The sequence below is a fragment of the Melopsittacus undulatus genome, chromosome Z (genome assembly GCF_012275295.1).
Source record: "Melopsittacus undulatus isolate bMelUnd1 chromosome Z, bMelUnd1.mat.Z, whole genome shotgun sequence".
In the NCBI taxonomy this organism is placed as follows: Eukaryota; Metazoa; Chordata; class Aves; order Psittaciformes; family Psittaculidae; genus Melopsittacus; species Melopsittacus undulatus.
Window position 1 is genome coordinate 83,251,935 of NC_047557.1, and position 23,185 is coordinate 83,275,119.

General features: G+C 45.7%; 1 protein-coding gene across 1 annotated transcript in view; it reads right to left on the reverse strand.

Moving 5' to 3' along the window:
* CFDP1 (craniofacial development protein 1) overlaps window positions 1-23,065 on the reverse strand; it is a 66,516-nt gene extending 43,451 nt beyond the window's left edge. Inside the window, exons 1-5 of the mRNA XM_031051977.2 lie at window positions 22,836-23,065; window positions 22,659-22,764; window positions 21,785-22,004; window positions 19,929-20,029; window positions 3,139-3,243 (exon numbers count right to left, since the gene is read on the reverse strand). Coding sequence (XP_030907837.1) covers window positions 3,139-3,243; window positions 19,929-20,029; window positions 21,785-22,004; window positions 22,659-22,764; window positions 22,836-22,890 — 587 coding nt within the window. The 5' untranslated portion in view covers window positions 22,891-23,065. The remainder of the gene's footprint in view (window positions 1-3,138; window positions 3,244-19,928; window positions 20,030-21,784; window positions 22,005-22,658; window positions 22,765-22,835) is intronic.
* Window positions 23,066-23,185: the final 120 nt, after the last annotated feature.

The following is a 23,185-nucleotide window of genomic DNA, read 5'->3' on the forward strand; positions in this document are numbered from 1 at the left end:
GAAACAAGCCCTAAAACAGACAGGCAAGAAGTGGGGTGAGTGGAGAGCTTCTTTTGAATGCCAGAAGCTTTCCACCAATTTTTTTGTGACAGCAAATTAGAAGGGGTCAGTGGATCCCCTCATCACACCCAATACCGCTAACAGCATCAGCAACAGCCTAACACAACCCAAGAGCATGACAAACGGAACACAGCATCAGCCTCAAACCCCTCCAACAAACTGACACCCACTGCTGACAAACCATTGCCTAGCTGGATGTCACAGGGGGATGTGATGGGAATAATGTGAAGGCTGGGAAACTACTGCATCCCAGGGAACCAAGGGCTTCTGACATTTCTAGCAAAGCCTGGTGAAAAGAACCGGGTGGGTTGTTTTGTCCTCCTGGCTTTAATTACAGCCAAGTGCTTAAGTTATTCTTCTCCAACCACCCCCGTGTCCCTCACAAGCACAAATCTAGCTTTTTATAGCACATCCGGTATGGATGTTAAACACATTCAGGAAATGCACTCTCAGCCCCAAACATCTCTTCCCCTGGACCAGTTGTGCTACAAAGGTTTTTAATGTGGAGATGTGGAGCTGGATGTTTGGTTTTGTGATGGCTACTTTCCTGGATTACTTCTGTCTGTTTAGAGAAGGAAAATTAAATAAATGCAGGGTAGGCTGGCTGCATTCAGAAATAATGCAAGCTGCCTCCAAGGTGAAGAAAGAAAAGCCAGATGGAGAGGCCACTCTAAGCTGCTTGAATGCCCTGCACACAGGGCAAGGCTTTCTTCTTTTCTTTTTCTTTTTTAAATAGCTGACAAAGCCCCTCAGGGCTGACAATGGCTCACAGCACAGTGGGTGTCCAGCAGCACATCTAGGATCTCAAATCACAGGTTTTTCACTGCCTTCTGTTGATACTGCCCCAGACTGGGGCTTCTCCTGTAATGTACAAGGCAGAAATGCACCTTCTCCACCAAAACTTCTATTTTAAGGGGCACCAGCAAAGAGCCATCAGGCTACACCAAATTCTGTCAGTCCTCTGGTGCTGCTCAGACTTGTCACTAAGGTTTGTGGCTGTTTGCTCCAGAGGGGCAGGGCTTGGACAATAGCTGACTCCCAGTCTACAACCTGACCTCTGTAATTTTTGTAACACAAGGGACTTGCTTATGGCTTTAAGAAACACTGCAAGCTTGCTAGTAATTCTCCCACCTGAAAATATCCTGGCTGACTTCCCAGCTGGAAGCACCCTCTGAAGTTTAAAGGCAAGCATATTTGCTGGCAGCCTAAGGAATCAGTCTTGGATACCATCCCAAGGCAGAAAACTCCATGGAGCACTGTTGCACGAGAGGGCACACATTGGTCAGTCTGTCCCATATGGTCTCCTGCTGGACCCTCAAGAGCACTGGGCTGTTCCACATGTTAATCAAAGTGTGACTGCTACACTTCAGCTGTACTATCACTGCACTCTGCAGCAGGTTAGGAGATGGAAGACAGGTGGAGCTGCACTGCATCAGGGTTTGCTGCTCTGAAAGAAGGTAAGACAAACAAGCCCAGGGCATTTTTCCCATTCCTTCCCTGCAGCCAGGCCACCTCATGTTCCGAGCAAGCAACTGTCCGTAGGACATCACACATCAGCAAACTGAACAACCACCTAATTGAGCTGCCTCCAAAATAATCACACTGGAGGAAAGTTAAGAGTCCTTGAACTCATTATTTCTTATAATGATTTTTATTCCATGTTTTCCATAATTGACGTGGATTCTTCACTTCAGATACCTACAGTATTAACTCAAAATGGGCTCTAGCTATTTCTCCTGAGCAACTAGATCTCCAGCCTAAGCAGCCATGCACCTTGGTAATGACTAGTGGTGAAGTCCCACTGGCCACCCACCTTTTCCTCTGGGCCAGTAAGACACAGGAGGAAACCTTGATCTCAGACAGTAGGAAGGTGAGCAGCCCGTGGGGCTTTCTCAGTGGGCAGCCAAACTCACCTGCACTCAAAGCAGCAGGGCATTTGCTGGAGGAACTGGAAGGCAGGTTTGAAGGGATGGGACCACCAGCAGTATGCACAGCAAGGAAGTGTCCCAGGTTCAGTTGCCACCCAAAACCCTTTTGTGCCCACCCAGACTGAATAAAGAGTGCCAGTCCAGGTCAAGGCAAGTTTTCCAGCACAAAACCATGTAACACAACACATAGGTTACAATTAATGCCCTCTGCAGAGACAAACCCTTGTGCAGCAAGAACAGCAACAAGACAAATATGCTCATCTATGCAGTCATTCATCTCAGGGAGCAGCAACTGTCAAGTCACACACACACTTACTATGCTTTCATTGCCCTGATCTAACTATAAGCTATGAAACAGCTGGAAAAATGAACAACAATCCAGCTGCAGCAACTGAGTAACAGCCTATCTTGGGGAAAGGCAGCCTGAACTCACACCAGAGAACTGCTCTTCAGCAGATGGGAAAAACAATGTATTTACTTAACGGGTGTTGTTTCTATGTGACCAAATCATATGCAGCTTATGTCATATAAATATAAACGACTGACCTAAAAATTACTGTTGGAACATAGAAGCATCTCCTCTATTCCTGAGAGGCAGGGGATCTCCCAGGCTCACCAAGAACCACAGAGAGCATGCTCAGGAGACCTGACCTCTTTGCATCTTTGACAAGCATGATAGTCTCAGAATTGGGTGTTAGAGCTTGAACAAAGTGATAAATCCACGTCAAAATTATATTAGAGAACAAGAGAAAAGAATCTCACATTCAAATACTCCCAGAAAGTTTATAAGAAGCCACACCCCAGCCTGTCATGGCTTTTTATGGTCCCAAGAAGCACCTGTCAAAAGAACTGCAGACAATCCCAAGCATGTTCCTTGGCTACCTGCAGTTTCATCGGTCTGCTCAAGACATTCAAAACAATATTTCCTTATTAGGAAGAATGATTTATGAGGATTGAGAAAGTCAAGCTTGAACCTACAAAGTGAGTCACGAAGACTCATGAGTTGCTTCCCCCACTTCCCTCCCCGCCACCTGAAATCCTGCAGAAAACAATTACCCCTTAGCTTAAATACCACACTGGGTTTACTGTATGCTGAGTGCTGTCTTGCTCACTAAGGGTCTGCATCTGGGCAGATAAACCACATACTCACCCAGACACTGTTGGGAAGGAAGTCGGAGCTCCTGACTGCCATTTCTCTTGCTGCTTCAGAAAAGCTTTAGCTTCTTTTGAGGTTGAGTCCACTTCTTTAGTCACTCTGTTGGAGGAAAAGGAGACAAACCAGAGGATAAGGAAGAGCTGTACTCACAACAACAGAAACAAAAATCCAAGGAAACACAGAAAAGAGGTGCAGAAGTCCCCACACCACCTCCATCAGCTTCAGGCTGAAGAACAGGCATCTTGTTAAGATTTCATGCCAGTGACAAACCCTCTATAATCATGGCAGAAAAAAAAGTAAAAGAGTAGTTAATTAGAGCTGAGGGAGGAAGGGATTTTCTTTTTCTTCAAACAAACAGGAATGTCCGTTCATTCAAGCAGGCCTGTCTCAGTTGCAGCTACCAAATGCTCTGCTCAGGTCACTGGGGGCAATTCCAGGCTCTTAATTGGGCTCTTGATTTCCACATTTGTGGGTCAGTGAGGCAGCTCTTATGCCACAGCTGTTCTGCCACCCACATCTCACAGGCTTGGCAACATCTGCATCCCAAATCAGAGCACAGAAACTGGCTCCAGGCATGTGGAATGGGAGGAAAAGTTCTGGCTAGATAGAATGAAGAAATCTGCTCTCAGTTTCTACTTAATTTTTGTTTGAGGCCCTGAGGGTGCAAAATACTGAACTTCAAAAAATACAGCATTGACAGCAGGGAATGTGTTACAAACATGAGAACGAATCTCTAGAAAACACACTCAGTAATTGTTAGAAAATCCCAGCTACTTTAGCCCCTCATTTACAATCACCTGCCTCCAGTGACACACTTTCCACACTCTCAGGAGCTCTTAATGAGGTTGTCCTGGTATCCCAACCTAATAATTTTGCTCCCTTGCTCCTTGATCCTCATTAGTCACAGGATTTGCCCTGGTTACAAGTCAGGCTAATCACTGCTTGCCAGCTACCCACCAACCCAACACTGCAGCTTCCATGTAGGAACTGGCTGATGACATGGAAAAACCCAAGGAGCTGCAGACCCAGCAGGCTTACTGCTGGGTTGAGCTTCAAGGGAAGCACTGTGGAGCTGTTTGTTAAGCCTGGAGGCACTGATGCCCTGAAATCCCACTTGCACACAACTAGTGCACCCATGTCCCCATCCTGACAGCATCTGAAAAAACTGTTAGAGAAATCATTTCTCCTTCTCTGAAGACTGCAAATTTGGTGGAAAAGGCATGTTCAGAAATAAGAATAAATTCTCGTGCTGTACACCTCCTTCTCTGCCTGATCCTGCCAGTGTAGATTAACCCCATTTCCCCCTGTGCTATCACATGCCTTTCAAATTAGCAGCTGTCAAGGGGAGAGAGAGACAAATCCATGTTATGAGTATTTAGAAGTGGGTGCTGATCAGATTGGAAAGAGGTGGGAAGTGGGGAAAAACAGTCTGGGAAGAAACAAAAGCCTTGCTACAGCACTGTCCCAATTTAGGACATTCCAAACACATCATTATAGAATCATAGACTGGTTTGGGTTGGAAAGGACCTTAAGATCATCCAGCTCCAGCTCAATGCCATGGACATTAATGCCTCATACTGGACCAGGTTGCTCCAGGTCCTGTCCTGGCCTTGAACACTGCCAGGGATGCAGCAGCCACAGCTTCGTTGGGCAGCCTGTGCCAGCATCTCATCACCCTCACTGGGAAGAACTTCTTCCTTACACCTAACCTGAACTTCCCCTGTTTCAGTTTAAAGCCACTCCCCCTTTTCTTGTCACTACAGTCCCTGATGAAGAATCCCTCTCCATCATCTTTGTAGGCCCCCTTCAGATACTGGAAGGCTGCTATGAGGTCTCCACGCAGCCTTCTCTTCTCCAGGCTGAAAAGCCCCAGCTTTCTCAGCCTATCCTCATACAGGAGCTGCTCAAGCTCCTGATCATCCTCATGGCCTCCTTCGGACTTTCTCCAACAGCTCCATGTCCTTCTTATGCTAGGACACCAGAACTGCACACAGTGCTCAGCAACAGCAGTCACACACCAAAGGTTACTGTACATCCAGTTTCCTTCAACAGAATAAACTTGGTGTCTTTGTGCTGCCATCAGCCAGAATGCCCCACAGACCTCTCCCAGGAAAAAGTGCCACGTTTCCATTAATACAGTCACACAGTCTATTTAATATCAAACGTAGCAGCCAAAGAGTTGGTGCAATGTCCTGCCCAGCTGCAGAGAAGCACCATTTCTCATGCACTTTGCAGTGTTGGTTTCTGGCATGGCCCCCCTCTTCCCATCATCCCCTCCACTCTTGTGACACTGGAGGCATGCAAAGAGCACATGAGCAGTCATGAGAAACATCAGGCAGATCCTGAGCACGCAGGAATTTGAGGCACAGCATAGTAACCACACACCTGGAAAAAATCCTCTGCACTGGCCTCGATACAGCCACAGGGCCTGCTCCTGGGTTAGATCTCAGCCAAACCCTGCACAATTCTGGGACTTGAAGAGTGTAAAACCAAGAGGAGGGGTTGGGAAAGGAAGCAGAAGTCAGAGAAAGCACACCGTATCACTGACTCTGCTCCCACAAGCCTACAGGTATTGGGAAATTAAATAGCTTAACAGGGTCTGGACAGGCACAATCCCAGGAGTGTTCAAGGACAGGATGGATGGACCTTGGAACAACCTGGTCTAGTGGAAAGTGTCCCTAAACGTGGCAGGGGGTTGGAACTAAATGAGCTTTAAGGTCCCTTCCAACCTAAACCAGTCTGGGATTCTGTAAGTGGGCAGCAAGTCTTCAAAGCTCGTGGCAGAGCTTGGATCTTAACCTCATGAGTACTTTCAGCCTCCTTCACCAAACCAGAGACAAAACTGGAAAACGTCTGCTCTACCAAGATGTAAATAAAAAACGGCTCCAGGGATTTGCCAGCCTGCAGTCTGACAGAATTAACATGCTCCTTGGAGAAGGAAAATGCTCAATCTCAGAAAAGGTGAGAAGGGAGAAACCTCTACCTGATGAAGCTCCTCAACATGATACACAGCCCTTCAATGACAGACACTTCAGCTTTGATACTTCTGTACTCCACCACCTCAGGATACCAGCATCAATGGCTGGACACAGTATGTAACTCCCTTTTTGCTCCCTTTGGTCTGCCAGCAGCTTCTTTAGCACGTTTTTTTTTAAGTTGTCCACTGCAGAAACTCATCTGCAAAGCTCCAGGTAACCTGTTCCTGCAGGACTGGCCAGGTGGGGACAAAGGAATGCACCAGAAATGTAATTAAAAGTGACCTTTCAAAGCAATTTCACCACAAGATCCACTTACATCGCCACAGACTGAAACAAAAGTAGCTCTGAGGCTGGGCTGATGCCAGCAGCAACTTGTGAACCACTCCACAGGAGTGACAAAACAAAGAATACGAAAGGGCTTTTTTATAAGGTATTAATTCAGGTTATGCATATTCCAACCTTTTCCAGATACCAGGCCAAGAAGGAAAAAAAAAATCCTCTGGTCTGCATTATTATGGGAGACAATAACTCTCCATGTAGAAACCAAAACATTTCTTGTTCTACATGGGGAGAAATGAGAGCCATTAATCCAGCTGGAAGAAATCACAGTCATTACTAAGGAAAATTACAAGACCTTTCACTTTTAAATACTTGATAAATAACTATTTGCCTGACTGTTTACTGGGATGCTATTCACATATTGTAATCCAGGAATAAACATAGAAATAAGTATATTGTCAGGAACAAAATAAGTAGCTACTGTCTTACCCGCTTGCAGACCCCGTAATTCTCACACAAAACTGCTCACTCATCACTTTCCCATAAAGATTTCATTATATTGCTATGCTACTAAATTGCATAATAAGACTTCCAAAACACAGAAGTTATTAATTTTTCTGGACTGTGCTGGAGCCTGGTACACTGACAATGCTACTGTAGAAGATGCTGTGCAACTGTAAAATAGAAAGGTCTCCCATGTATAAAGTTATTATAAAGAAAACATGCTAGAAACTAGATCACTAAGTCTCTCTGATACTTACAGGTGTCCTCCTAACTTAGGATGCTTTATATCTGAACCAAGCTCAAAGTGGCACCTGAGCATTTCAGCATGCTCAAACCCACCCATCCTGCTGTTCTGGTCCCCAGGTATGGATACATTACTTCCAACTTCCACTCAAGAACTTGTCACCCTTCCCTTCACCTTTTCCAACTGAAATGCTGTGATTTATGTGTATGGAAAAGGCCCCAGTTGTGCAGGCGGGGGACCAAAGAATGTGAAGAAAACCCATAGGCTGTCCCAAGAGTCATTCCCTAGAGCACACGCAGTACTGAACTGTAGCATCCTAATTTAAGAAGTGTTTGATCTGTTCCCAGAAGTCTGAACCTAAGCAGCTACAGGGAAGGAGGAATACAGGCTAAAATGAGCACCCCATTCACATAGCTCTACCTAATCTACAGAAGGGGGTTAAACCCAAATTTTCATGCTTTGGTTCAGTGGCAGAGCAAGCCTGATACACCAGCTTGTCTCCTGTGCTCTGATAATACAATGGGTGCAGAGTTACCAGGAGTGAAGGGGGTCCCAATCTAACACAGCATACCGTTCCTGCTCCCTTGGCACACAGCACCAGCATCTCAAGACTCACCCCAGTGCAGTGGTCAGGGGCCTCTGCTCTAGCACAGCAGAACCCAGTCCTGTCTGCAAGAAACAGAGCTAGCATAAAGGATGCCAAGGGTGCAGTGTTAGGAAAGCGCCTGGCTCAGCAGCAAGGTGCCCTGGAAACCCTTTCAGAAGTGCATCAGCAGGGAGGGGAAAAGGAGGCAGGGTCTTTGAGGCAGAACAAGGAAAGCTGGGAAGGACAGCCACATCAGGAAGGCTTGCAGGCTTCTGTCCACAGACTGCTGTGGAATGGCAACCTTGTGCATCCCAAATGCCAAAATCCCTCCAACTTACACCCGTGTGGCTCAACACAACTGCATTCTCCTCAAAAGGCCTGATGCACATCAGACTGAGGAAGCACATGCTGGTATTGTGGTATAAGGGGACTTGGAGCTGACAAGACAGTTAGGATTCCTAATTGCAGCAGCACAAAGGTACCATCCCTTCTAACCATGCTAAGAAAGGGAAAGCAAGAGTGGAAGCTCTGGAAAATGCCAGCTCTTTGCCACTTGTACTCAGAACACACAGTCCCCACCTGGGAAACCTGCCTCAGTTTAGGCCTGACACAATTATAAGACTTTCCACATGATCTTAATGTTGTTAGCTCTGGGGAATCACAGACCAAGGTAGGGGAAAAATTAGGCTAATTATCCTTTTTTTTTTTTCTTTTTCCCAGTATTCCCCATCTGTGTCTAGCCTCATTAAACAGTCCTCCAGCCTTCTGGAATGATCGCTTGAGGAGCAAGCAAAACTCCTCTACAGTTGTTGGTAAAAAACCCCTAATCCCTTCTGAGCCAAGAGGAATATTTTGTCTGAGTATTTTTTTGGTAGACTCCTGTGCTTGAGCTGCCATGTCCTGGGTACCTTCTACAAACAGATCATAGAATCCCAGACTAGTTTGTGTTGGAAAGGACTTAAAAACTCATGCAGTTCCAATCCCCTACCACGGACAGGGACACCTTCCACTAGAGCAGCTTTTTCCAAGCCCTGTCCAACCTGTCCTTGAATACTTGCAGATGCACTGGCAGATGCTCCAGCCTGCAAGAGCCTGAAGCCACAGAGTTCACTTGTTCAGCACCTTCCAGGAGAGAATTAAGTCCCCGCACAACTCAACCTTCAGGCTACATCTGCCTGCCACTGGGTATGTATTTATTTTATCCTGGATTGCCTGGTGCAAAGCAAACAGAGCTAAAATTAATAGGTCCCAGCACTTTCTTTATTTCAAAGTAAAAGATTTGTTTTCTCCCTTTCAGAAAAAAACACACCATTCTCCAAACCTTCAAACCAGGTGGGAGAAGTTGTTCCCTGGGAAACTGAAGCAACACCGGCAAGACCAGGCTGGAGTGACTGATAATTTTGTGGGCTGCTTATGAGCACAGAAGCTGCTGGCTGGTTTTTAAACAGAAACCAATCTGATCAGAGCTCTCCTGACACTAGGCAAAAGCCATGCTGCTGCTCCTCACAGTGCGTGCGTGCTCTGTCCAAGCAACCAGCCCAGGCTGCACCTCAAACCAATTCATCTGAGAACAGAGATGAACGATATTTTAACATCAATAATGTATAAAAAGTAATTTTTGACATCCACATCCTGACCTCATAAGCCTTGAAGGGAACAACCGGTCTTCCATCATCTCCTGCGTGACAGACTCTGTGACAGATGTAAAGAAAACAGATGGACAGTGCTGCCACCTGAGATGCTGACCAAACTGTCAGGCCCCTTTTGGGCTTCTGCTTGCTGCTGCTGCAACCAGCTCTCTAAATCCAAGGGGAAGTAGCACTGCAGTTACTGAGCTTCCACTGGGCCTTGAAATAGGCAGAGCACAACAAACATGGCTCTATGGATGAGACGACTTATGGCCAGGGCACAAGGCTTCACCTCCCCATTGACTGGAGGTTATCCACCCCAGTTTTACATCTCTCCAGGCACTTGGTCTCTGCTTGCCTCTCTGGATAACTATTCCGTCAGTCAGCCCCATCACACTGCCTCAAAATTCTGCCATGCATTTAGCTTTTGTGGCATCCCGTAATTTTTAATTGTACCTCCCAAAAGAATTAACTTCAAATTATGGAACACATCCCTGAGTTGAGCAATCCACGTGAACAGATGTAGCTGCTGTATGTGTGAGCATGACAGTGCTCTGACCCTGTTAACTATGACTTGCAAGTACACCAAACACAAGATAGATCCCTGCAACCCCACTGCTAAAAAGCAATGCAATAATGCATAATGCATCTCTCCTTTTGCTGAAGGAAGGAGTATTAAGGAGTCAGAGGTACAAAATACACTTACAGCTATGAACACTGGACACAAAGGTTACACAGATCACAACAGGAGCCAACACACACTACAAAGCAGAAATAACCCCATGGGAAAAATGACAGACTAAGCTTGACTTGGTTTATAAAGTGTTAATGAGACAGTAAGACAGCAAACAGCTTTGCCTTCCCTTCAGGCTAACACAGAAATCCTCTTGCTCCAGAACCTCTTAGTTAACAGGAAGAAAAAAAAATAAAAATCCATCTTGCAAGCTGTACTTCCCATCCTGGGAAACCCAAAGCCCAAGGGCAGCAAAGCAGCTCTGCCAGCATCTCACCAGACATCAAAGGCACTTTCTGAGCCTGGAGCTGTCAGGAATGACACAGCAGCTTGGAAGCAAGGAAAACAGGGCAAGCAGCAAAATGCTGGGACTGGATCTGAGGCCCCTGTGACGAAGTCATGAACAGAGGGACAAAAAATCCCCTTCAGCCAAAGAACCCCCGAGAAACCTAAATAGGTCATAAGCTCCTTCTGTTTCCAGATTTTTAGAAGTCAGGGAATTGTCCGAGAGCCAGGTACAGAAACACCTCCTCCCTCACCTATTGGGAAAGAGTGGGATCTTTACTTACATGTTTCCACGTATTTCCACATTAAGTACACACCATGCAGGCAGAAAGCGCTTGGAAGAGCATGAAGATGGGAGAATGCAGCTGGCCATCCTGTTCCCAATGCTCATGCATCCCCTAGATACCACAGGTTTGAAAGACCTATAAATGCCCAAGTTAATCTGAAGGCCAAGCCATCATTTTGGAGATGCTTTGAGACCGCTCCCACCTTTGGGAATCCCAGCTGAGCCTTCTTTTCCATCATACTGATTACCAGCAAAAATGAAACCAGCACACATCAGTTATTTCCTTAAACGCATCAAGCAGTATCAGAAGCGTAAGATGACTTTCAGATGCCCATCTGCTCCATCGCTTTGGGGTTTTCAAAAGCATGGTAATAAAGCAATATAACAGGAGTCAGCATGTTGATGAATGCCAGATAATGAACTGGATGAAGCTGGCACTACTGTGTAACACTTTGCAAAGTCACAGCCTCTCTGTTGCTTCAGTTTCCCCCTCTAAGCAGAAGCCTCATCTGCACAGCTACTAATGAAGATCCCAAATAGAAGCTGTTCATTAGACCATTCCCCTTCTCAAAACACATTAAGCAAACAGGAACACAATTTACCTTAGGAGTAAATGCTCTGGCTTAGAGTTCTGGCTAGTGTGTCACTCTATTAACAAAGTTTTCATTTCTGCAGCTGCCTCTGAGAAAGGCAAACGGCTTGTGGGTGAACCAGCAGACAACATCACTCCTGCTCACTCTTAATGACTTCATGCCTGAGCCATGAGAGTGCCAATCAGCCTTGTACAGCATTAGGATTCCCCAAGGAAATCTGAAGCATCAAGGAATGGATGCACACAGAGGAAAGGTTATCAAAACATGCCCCTAAGACCCTTTCATGTTTAAGCATCTTTTGAAAGGTAACATATTCAGCTACTGGCTTCCAAAAAAAGCCAAAACCAACTAACCATAAAAAAAAATCAATAGCTTGTTTTTAATAGTTGATTTGAAATTGGAAAAAGCCAATATAAGCTGTGGATAACTGAGGCATGCTCTGACCTCCAAGAGTAACAATAGTTTAAGGACAGGAACAGGCTGACGCCTTCATTCCATTATGCCAAAATCTACATTTTGCTGCTTGTTTGTAGAAAAGCAACCAGTTGCTTTTAAGAATGCCACCCATAAACAGCTGTCACAGTGATATTCCATGCAATGCAGGGGAGTTTGATTTGTCTTACGGTCCTGGGCACCATCTCCAGGCTCCTACTGCTCAGACCAAATTTCTGGAAAAATCTTAAAAGCCAAGGTTTTTGCACTGTGAGAGTCTCAGGTCACTGGAAAGTGGATGGAATCCATTCCTCTAGAACCCCTTAGCCAAGGAGGGCTGAGAATAAACCCTAGATGAACATCCAGCACCACTGTCAGCAACATGAAACAAAAGTCCTCAGAGAGGCTAGGCTTTGGGATGGCTTTTCAAGGGGCTACTGAAATTAATTTGCCTTTTCCTAACACTTTCTTGCTACTGTTGCCAAAGCACACCAAACTACAAGCAGATTCTTCCTCTGCCCCTATTAGTTAATTATCATTCCTATCTAAGCTGCAACACCCATCTACCTGTGTATCACTTGCTTATCCACCTGGAAAAAAAGGCAGGGCTTTGCATATATAAGGCTTTGTCACTTGTCTGATCACTCATACATGAGCAATACAGCACAGGTTTTTGAAAAAAAAAAGAACACCAAAAAAACACTCCCATGTATGGAATACATCACACACATATCAGCCTTGATCTGACATGTGCCACACTACCTAAAACCTCACTGAGAGATGCACACCCAAACTACTGATTTTCTTCCTGATTTTAAAAGCAACTGCCCTTCACTCAGCATTGCCCAAAACCCCATGAGCACAAAACAAATGACCAAGATTCACACCTAGCAAGAAGTGTGAACATGCTGCCAACCCCTTCCTATTATTCATCAGTTGAGTTTCCTGGAAAGCATTACAAAGTAAGGAGAGTTAACGGTATTACATGTTCTCCGTGCTATGAGTCCAGCATATCTGACTGAGCCATGCTGAGACCAGAGAGCAAGAACACAGACGGACAATTACACATTTCTAAAACTGCTCTCTGTGCCAGCTCTAAATCCTGAGACTGCTAGCAGTGAATTCCCTGCTCTTTTTACCCCTTTCCCCTTAAAACATATTAACTCCATCAGCCTCTCCCCACTCTGGCTTGATGCTTGTCAGGAAGAAGCAGCAGCTTCTGTCTTTTCAAGACAGTTAACTTTAACTGTCTTGAAAATAAAGCAATAAAATAGGTATTAGTCTCCCAAACTCCTTGGCTTACACCCCCTTTATTTCCCAACTTTGTCATATTTGGCTGGTCTCAGCTGTCACACAAGGAGTACAGAGGATACCACAGCCACTGAGAAGGAAATCAGAGGCTGAACAAGTACCTTGGAAAGCTCAGGCTGTTCTCAGATGTCTGATCTACTTCTCCTGCTGCCATTTCCACCTACTCTCTCCTAAAAATGGTTGGAATCCAACGGGTTGAAGCTCAGATGAGGACCGCAGATCTGGGGTTAGAATCAGTGAGCAGTCTAGAACATAGATGCCTATTCAACAAGCACATAGGTGAGCTAAGATTAAAAAAAGAAAACCAGTATTTCAGTAATGAGAGGCAGCATCAAGAAATCCCCAAGAAGTGGCATCGTGCAACTGCAGAACACTGAATCATAACCCCAGCACTGCTGCACACAGCTAAGCAGTTCTTGCCCAGAGGGAACAGATCAGCCCTTAACCAGCTCTGCACAGCTCTCCAGAGTAGCTCACCAAGGGGAAGAGTCCAGCAACACAGCTTACGCCACAGACTGGGCTCAGACCTCACCACCCCACTCAACCAGGCCTACGCTAAAGGATACGTTGACCTTGAGGACTTTGTGGGACACCAGAAACCTCAAGCTTTAGCCACGGCCTGTAGCCCTGCCCACATCATTCCTGTTGTCAATATTATTTCTGTACAAAGGATATCTGTACTATTGACTGAGAAAGGGCTTTTATTAGCACAGGAAAGCCTCCTGACAAGAACCTGCCCCCAGCCACCTCACTTCACCTTTGCTTCTCCTGCTCAAAAAATCATGAAATTTCACCACCAAAACACAATTTAGGACCAATGTAAGGTCCTAAAGTTTCAATTTCAGAACAATATCCTCTGAATAATCTTTTTTTTTCTTAATTCCCTGAGGTAGGCTGAAAACCTGTGAAGCAGCAACACAGAATGAGTTTGTGTTTTGTTTGGATTTTTTTTCCCCAGGCACATCCCAGATGTTAACCATTTACAAATAGTAATAGATGAAAATCAGATTCTCTTTCACCCCACACTTCAACTGTGGCAGATGAAATATAAGCTTAAAACACTGTGGTTTTTACTGGCTCAGGTTAATAACTATTTGGTTATTAATCAGATACTTTATGTATCTCTTGAAAACCTTTGCATTTTGCCTGTATGATGCAACAGCTGCACTATGAACCATCACCTTGCTTAACCTAGAACACAAGCTGCTGTTCTGCTCAGCACATGTAGCCAGCACAACTTGTTTCCTCACAGGATGGTGGACACACAAATAGAAGCAGTCATATTGCAGTAGACCAAAGGCTATTGCAGGTCACAAATCCAGTCTCCTACAAGAGTCAGCAGCACAGAGCCCTTATCCAGAGATGGAATTCATGCCTCACATAGAACAGCCCAGACAAATTTATCTGACATGAGCTTGCACAGTTCCTTCTATGAAACTATATAAACAGTAATTGTACGCAGCAACAAGTCACACACTCCACGTGATGCTGCTTATCATCCAGTATGTTTGGCACTGGCCCTTCCAGTTTGATCAGATGCATGGTATGCACAAGTTCAGCTTGAACCCCTGGGTATCCTGAGCCATGGCATCAGGATAGCCAGACCATCATGCAGGAGCCCCGATGAGTCAGTGGCTGTCAGCAACCCCAGCCTGCCTCAGTTTTCACATTCCCAAGAGGGAATAATAACACTTTTTTAAAAAGTGCTTTGAGATACATGGGCAGAAACTTCTGCAGGAAAGCCAAGGATTTTCTCTCTTTTTATCTGTAAAGCCTTCAAGAACTTCAAAAACATCATAGAGCTTTCTGCTCCCTTGTATGTACCTCTGCACTAAATGCCTCATTAAAACTCACCTAAGAGTAATCAAAAAAACCAAACAATATCTGTGGAACTAGGTCATCATCTGTCCCCTGGAGCAGGAGGGGAAAAAAAAGCAGCACCCTTAGTCAGGTGATTCATATGGCTTATGAATTTAAGCCAAGAGCTCTCCCAGGGAGTGTACTGTGCTGGGCTTGCTGCCCCAACAAACACAGGCATTCTAGCACCAAGTTCCAAAGCAACAGTAAGCTTTAATCAGGCACTTTCAGAATACTTTCTGAAGCAGCCTGAATTAATCAGGAAACAGGCACTTAAGAAGCAGATAAAAGATTATGGAGCTCAACATGAAAAGATGAGCTTCAGTCAAACTGCAAAATCGCACCCATCTGCTCAGCCTTCACATATGAAAGTAACATTTATCCATCGTTCAAGGTCCCACAGTAAACAATCAGTTCCCTGCCTGCAGGTGCGTCAGGGCGCTGTGCTCTGGCAGTTTCTGACACTGCAGTAAGAATGATGCCTTCCGCATGCTTGGAAATTCTGGCTCTAGATGTGGCAAGAAGCCCAGAATTGCTCACACCACAGGAAAAACTGACAGACACGTGAGTGCTGAAAGAAACAGGTTCCGAGTGCAAACACAGTGAAAATGCTCAAGAATAAAACTCCAGGGTTAATGCGAAATCTGATCTGCAAGCCCTCCAGGGTCAGAAGCAATTGCCTCTGAGAAGTCAGCTATTTACCACCTATCAACAGCAGTGAGGACTGAGCAGGAACGGACCACAGTGCAGAGGCCTGAGGCCATTGCCCAACTTGCAGAGAGTCTTTCTGGATCCCAGACTGGTGCTCCTGGAGAAGCAGCCTTGTGAGAAAGCAAAGGGAGCTGTGAGAGCGCCCTATCAGATTTCAGGAAAAGAGTAGGGTTCTCCCCAGTGATGAAGAGTGGAGCCCTGCTATGGCTTTGCTTTGGCTTGGCTGCTTTGTTCAGGCACAGAGAACTGGCCAAGGGTCACTGAAGCACTACAAGCCAGTTTTGCCAGCTCAACACAACACTCCCAATGCAGCCTGGCAGCTCTGCAGTACGAGGACAACATTCCCAGCAGCAGAATAACTCAAGTGTGTAAAGCTCTGGATTTAAACCACACGAACAAAGAACATATGTAAGAAATAGGAAGCTTCTGGCTTTGAACCCTTTACTTGGAATTTGCAACGTAAGAACAAAGCAGGGTGTCACACACAGACTTCCCATTCCTGAATTAGCACCCAAGCCAGCCACCATTCTTCCTCTCAATTTTGTTTTGCTTCCCACAAGTCAAATGAAGGTGTAGAGAAGATGTTTCAAACTAAAACGTATTCCTACAACAGCCCCATTTCACTCTTCCCTCTCAAGCTGTTACACTGCCTGAGATGAACACCAGGGGTCTGGGCCAGCTGCACATACAGGAGCCATGTTCTGCTGCAGTCCTGGATGAACACAAAGTTGACCTTCTTTGAAGAAGCACAAGGGAACCATTTTGCTACACTAAGCAAAACAGCAGTTTGAAGAATGCCAAGGGCCAAAGCAGTCTGGAGTGCCAAAGAGAAAACAAGCCTCATCATACAACAATTGTATTTTGCAATAGATAAACCCTAGCACCAGGGATGCAATTCCCTATTAACACAACCATACGTCCTGCATTCTGAGGCAAGTTCATGAGCCAGAGGCTTCAGAGGATCTTCAATCTCCTCTGTCAGGGAGAAATTACTTGAACACATTTAGATGCTGAACTACCTTTGCAGATTGCTCCAACTGCCCACAATTACAGCCATTTGGGTGACAGTCACCTGCTGCCCCTAATCTATTTAACACCAGGGAGGAATGACAAGCAGACAGAAAAGTCGTAAGTGGAAAACTTAGAAATCAGTTGAAAGGTTGTTTCTAGTTCCAGGATTCAAAAGCTTTGGATTTACAACCTAATAATAAATCATGTATTCTATAAAATTAAAAGCCACTAAGCTTGATGCTTTATTTGGTGATTGGTAATTTGTAATACTCAGAACCTAAAGATCAGCATTAGCAACTGATACAAGCACAGACTAATCAAAACAGACATTAAAGGCAACGATTACCTATAGGAGAGCTGACAGCTTAAAGAAGAAGGTCTTCACTGTTCTAGTGTAGCCCTACAGTTGGGAGACCTCTTTCAAGAGACTTCTGCTACTCCAATCATGCAAGAGATTATACCATCTTCTTACAGGAGTAAATACATCGTTCTGCAACATGAGATCAGGCCTAAATGATCTTCTGTTAAGAGCTTTAGTGAGCAGACTATCAAAATTTGTGCCCTGAATCTATCAGTACTTAAATACTGATTTAAATTCTTCTCAAGCTTTCAAAAAGAGCAACACTCAAAAGTAGCCTCAAACCATTTAGAAAGGAAAGCAACAGAGGAAGCTCTCTCATTTAATTTCTTTTGGTCCAGAAACATAGACAACTGCACATACACAACTACCATGTGTTGGCCTTTATAACTACAATGTGCCAGCTGCTTCCCCAGGCAAGGAAGTCAGCCTTTGGTATTCAGAGCATTTGCACACTTTAGGGTAGTGCAAAAACAACCTCCCACTATTCTGAAGTAAAAGCAGCCCTCTGACCCTGACCTACCACCATTACTGGAAAGTTGCAGTTGTTGCAAGCAGGGGTAACCCCTTCTACCCACAACTAACACTGTAATGCATCTAGAGATACAAGATGTAGCAAACAACACAAAAGCTTCAGCTCTGAATATTACAAAAACAATGGGGGCAAAAAACATTCAAGGATTTTTCTGTTATCAAAGGAAGTAGCACGCTGTAACTCTGGCACCAGCAGAAAAGGGTCCCTATAGCTTCCTACAGTGTCTGTTGCTGGCTATGTAACCTGTTGATAGAACAGCTGCTGTAAACAAAACCCACATCAGCCTTCCCGGTTTTTGCAGGATTACAGTCTCCCGTCATCCCTTTTGTTTTTTCTCCTGCTTTTGCCTATTTGATCAAAAATTAGTAGACACATGTATTGACTCCTTTGCAGTGCCCAAGGGAAACAGCACTGAGCAGTACAAAGGACACTAGAAAAACGACTGGTGCAGAAAAATACGCCTTTAGCTAACTTAGCTACAGCTATAAAAAAACCTACAGATAAGATACTGATGTCAAAAGCACAAACTCAGCAGCTTAGGAGCCCCAGGTATGTTCTATTCACAAGTCAAGACACTTCTTCAAGGACAGAAGAAGTTTCTCTAACCACTCCAATGAATATTACTGATAAAAGCAAGAGCAGCACTGGCAAAGTGAGTCTTTAACCACCATGCAAAATCTAGAATGCCAGAATTAGGCCAACCCGAGTAATTCTAGGCTTAAATCATAATTATCTGTGGCTTCTTTTCCTAAAGACAGGTGAACAAGAAGGTTCAAGGCAGACATTTTTGCTAGCTCCCTGCTTTAAAGGGTCCTACACTTCTCAAAAAATTGCACAACAAAAGAATTCATTTCCACAAGTGGAAGACTCCTGTTCTGAAGGAAGCCCACACAGCAAGCTTCCCTGTAAATCAACCTCTTCCTTTAAGCGATAATGTCTATGGTCCTGCTAGGACATGACACCTACAACACACAGATGGACATGTCCAGGCTTTAAACAAGATTGCATGCTGATTTCCTGAAACCCTAAAGCATCAGTTCTGCTGTATTCCATCTGATGATACATCAGAACACAAGGCTTTTGTATGTTGGCCCAGTGATTCTGCAGCTTTGGCTGTTCTCACCCAGCAGAACACCATGTTTGAATTAGGAAAAAGAAAGCAAAATCAGAGGCAAGCAAGCTGGCAGCTGAGAAAGGGAGAGTACATTAGGAGACAAATTTTGCTACTGAATTTCTGCTACGGATTTTTGTCTGTCCACAGGGAAGTCTGTGCCTTTCCTTTGAGGAAAGGGTATGGTACATCCACTGTCTCAGAAAAGCTGCAGTGGCACAGTTCTTTGCCATTTCATCAGTGAATGAAGGGTATTCCCACAGCCTGGATTGTACAGGGAAATAGGAAAGTCGTTACTGTGGCTCTCCTCAGATTTTTCAAACAATTCAGGCAACAGTACTGACATTAACAGCAATAGCAGCGGAAGCCCCTGCTCTCTTGCTTCCGCCTCCAGGTTAAAATCTGGGAGTTACTGCTGGGAACTGCTGCCCTCTGCCGTCACACACAGAGACGAAATTCTCATCTGACAAAACCAGGCCTACAGTTATCTACTGGAAAAATTAAACAGAACAAAACACCGTGGTAATAACCACAAGCTCACAATGCATTCAGATTTCAAGTGGGTTCACCCAGGCCTCTCAGTTCTGGTCTTAAACATTTATAAAATGCATATCAGTTTCTGCAGTGCATCCACAGAGGCATGTTGTACACTAAACTCAACCTAAAGATGATTTTCCTGCACCCATCATTTTTGTTACAGCTGTTTCAAAGGTAAAAGCCCTCAGCTATTAGTGCATTGAGCAAAACGCCTCTTACTGTCTAAAGATCTGTGCATCGGATTGTGAATATCACCAGGGAAAGTGTCAGCAAATATCCTGCCCCCAACACAAGACTTGAACTAGACGGAAGGAATAAAGCATTACTGTCATCCATGTGGGGCTCTACAGAGTTATTCTCCTTGTCTCAACCCTCCAAGTGGGCAGAGCCACTGGGAAGCTCTGCCAGCCATTTTAAACACTGTCCAGATGGGAAAGTGAATTTTCAGGAGTATTTTGAAGTTGAGCAAAGACTGAGGTCTGCAAATCCTGGACTGGTTTGGGTTGGAAGGGACCTTAAAGCTCACCAAGTTTCAATCCCCTGCCATGGGCAGGGACACCTTCCAGTAGACTAGGTTGCTCCATCTCCTGTCCGGCCTGGCCTTGGAACACTGCCACAGATGGGGCAGTCACAACTTCTCTGGGCAGCCTGTGCCAGGATACTCTGCAGCCCTCAGGTAGGGATATCTTAAACTTAAAGGGAAAAGGAAAAGATACACCATGCTTCACAGCACATTTCCAGCCTGCCCACAGAAAAGCAGTACTCAGTTTGTGCTGAGCCTGCAGTGTCACATCTGTCAACTTACCTGACCTCCTCTCCAGCAAAATCAAACATTTTAGTGATTGTCACTTTTCCTGAATCTTTTGGTTTCTCCTGAAGCTTCTTCCCACTCCTCTCTCCTTCAGCCTACAAAATACATGAAGGAGAAAGCAAAACAATGAATTTCTGAAGCCGCTGAATTGTTACTCCAAGGGGCCAAGGACCCAACACAGACCTCAGGTCCCACTGCAATTCAGGCTGGCTGGTCAAAGCAAGTTACCCACAGAAAGCAAAAGGAAACAAACACCCTTGCCACCAAAAGGAAGTTCCCCTCTTTGGTTCCAGACTCTTACTGTAGCTTAAGGATAAAAACAGACCCAAAATGAATGTGAAATTATAATTAAATATAGGAATAAGCAAGAATACACTGTTGTGGTTCAGAAAGCAAGCAAAAGCCTTAAGACTTGGTTCTCCCAAACTGTCTGGATTGCACCCAAATACATTTACTTTTACTCAGTAACATAGAAGAACACAAGACTGATCTTCAAACACAACCTTGAGATTAATAAGCTACTTGTCAACAATGTCTCTTTGAGAGGAAAATGTCTTTATTAAGGAATCTGGCAATAATGCTTCTTAATTTACTCAGTCACAACCACAGCTCTTAACAGCACATATAAAAAGCCTCATACCCTACAAATATTCAAAACACCCCCAAAATTCTTGCTCTAAATCAGCCACATACCACTGAGATCTTCAAGCAGGCAACTGAAGTCCAAATTAAGAATAAAGAGAATGAGGAACTGCATCTTTCCAAAAAGTTTTCTAGGCCATGGAGGGACTTTCACAGATCACTCAAATTTTAGGTTTCTGCCTGCAGCATTGCTCAGAGAACTTGTACTCTCTCCTCCTCTCAAATTCTACCTGCAGTCATCTCTTCAGCCAGTAACAAGTGAGCTAGAGAAAAGCAGGAGCATTCAGAAGCAAGGACAGAATGGCTACACTTGTTCTGCAACCCTCCAACAGTTAGAGAAAGAAGCTTCACACAGTGAGGAGCTGTACTTGGTAAGTGTCACTGATTCAGGAGTCCAGACTTTTCTTAGAAAATACCTTGTTTGTCTGGCCACTCAAAAAGGGAAAAAAACAAAACAGTTTCAAGAAAAGAGGGTGAGTTTTGGTACCTTCTTCCATTCTACCACCTTCAGTGTGAACAGCTTTACAAGGCAAATACATGCATATGATTTTAAGAACCAAATTCTTTTAAATACCCAATTACACACAGAATTCTTCCTAAGGAAAACCTCTGCAGACAGGGAGCGAGAGCACTTTAATGGGGCATATAAAGAAAACTAGAGAAAGCTCGATTCATTCTTATTACCAGTTTCCATCCCAACATGCAGCATCTTCCAGCCTCCCTCACTGTACAACGATGAAAAGCAAAGCACAGAGATGTGAGCAGGAGTCTCTTTAGTTTCCCCACGCACACACACATACAGATCCCCCCTTTTTTATTTTGAGTATGAGGAACAGCATAAGCCTCAGGGGAGAGCTGTACCACCAGCACAGCTCAGACCAAAGCTCATTATGCCACTCCTACATCACACAAGAATCCAGGACCGGAAAGGGAAGCCAGCAGGCCTCTGTGGGCACTCTGAGACACAGGCAAAGAAGCTCCAGAAGCAGCACTGCCAGATCATACACCTCCTCCCCAGCCAGAAGGAAACCAGCAGCTTACAGTCTGCTGCATGATGAGGCTCTAGGTTTACTAAGCAGATGGGGCAATGATAAGCCCAGCCTCCCCCAGCTTCAACTGACACCTGGCACCAGGTAGAGCCAACGCTGACTGCTCTAAAGCTTTGGACCTCCCCATCCTCCCTGGGTGAGAACCCAGGGCTCCGTTACCTTCTCAGCATGAGTCGAAGCCTCTGGTTTGGGTTTTCGTCCCACATCACTGAGGAAACTGGCCCAAAGAGCATCCTCTTTCTTTTTTATTTCTTCTTCTTTTCTTCTTTCCACCTGCTCTACATTATCCACTTCCTCCTCCTCCTCTTCTTCATTCCTCTTAGTCTTTTCTTTCTCTGTCTCATCTGGCTCTAGCAAGAGACCTCCTTTCTTCCTCTTCCTAAGAGCAGACACAAAAAAAAAAGATATAAATACATGGCAGGTGGGTTGGAACTAAATGATCCTTTCCAACCCTAACTATTCTATGATTCTATACTGAGATGCTGCAATGCTACTGCGGAGCAGAACAGTGAAGCAACACGGCATTTTGTATTTACACTAAGACAGTCTACCAGGGCGATTCCCCTCATCTTGAGGGTGAAGCTGCTTAATTCAAAGACGATGCTGTTCAGAGAACACCACGGGACTGAAGCACACTGTCTCCCTGAAGTAGACTGTAACACGTGTATGTGTACCTGTAAGGGCATAATGGGCTCTGGGATACTGCAGAAACCACAACAGGAGAACCTGAGCTGGACAAGACGCAGCCTCAAACTACATACATGGGAGCTTTCTCCCACCAAAAGTACTTTGCACTTTAAAAGTCTTTTTGGAAGGAAACTAACGGGCTCCTGCAGGGGGGGCTCAGGACGACCTCCTTCAAGCCTGAGGACCTCAGGTGCTGAACCGCAACGAAAAAGAGTGTTTCTCCTCCCCCAACCCCTCACCACAGCGCCCGGCGGAACGAGCACCCGCACCCGCGAAGGCGGCTCCCGGCTGGGCCAAGGCGGACTCTCCCGCCTGGGATACCGCGCCCCTGCGGAACCGGCTGTACCTGCTGGCGGGGCGGCGGAGAATCCTCCTGCGGCGGGCTGGCCGCGGGCTGGCCGCCGGCTCCTCCCGCACCAACTCGCTCACGTCGTCCTCACTGTACTCTGCACCTGCAAGCACAGGGGGTAAACACCGGGACCGGGACAACGGGGAACAACGGTACCGGGACCGCCCCGCTCACCTGAGGGCACGTAGTCCTCGTCCTCGGCCGAGGAGTATTCCTCCGACCCTGACATGGCTCCCACCCCAGCCCAGCCGCCTCACAGCCGCCGCCGCCTCACGCGCGCAACACCGCTGCCCAGAGCGTCGCCGCCGCTCGTGCGCGCCCCCTGGCGGATCGGCCGACGCCTAGACCTCCAAGGCGGCGCAGGAGCTTAGGGAGCAGCGACAAGAGAACTCCCAGCAGGCTAGAGCGCGTCTGCAGCCGCGAGGGAGGGCGCCCAGAGTTCTTTGCGACCTATGGCAGTTCCAATAGCAACGCGAGGGTGGGAACGGCGCCTGGCTGCCCGGAAGCGCAGCAGGCGAGCAGTG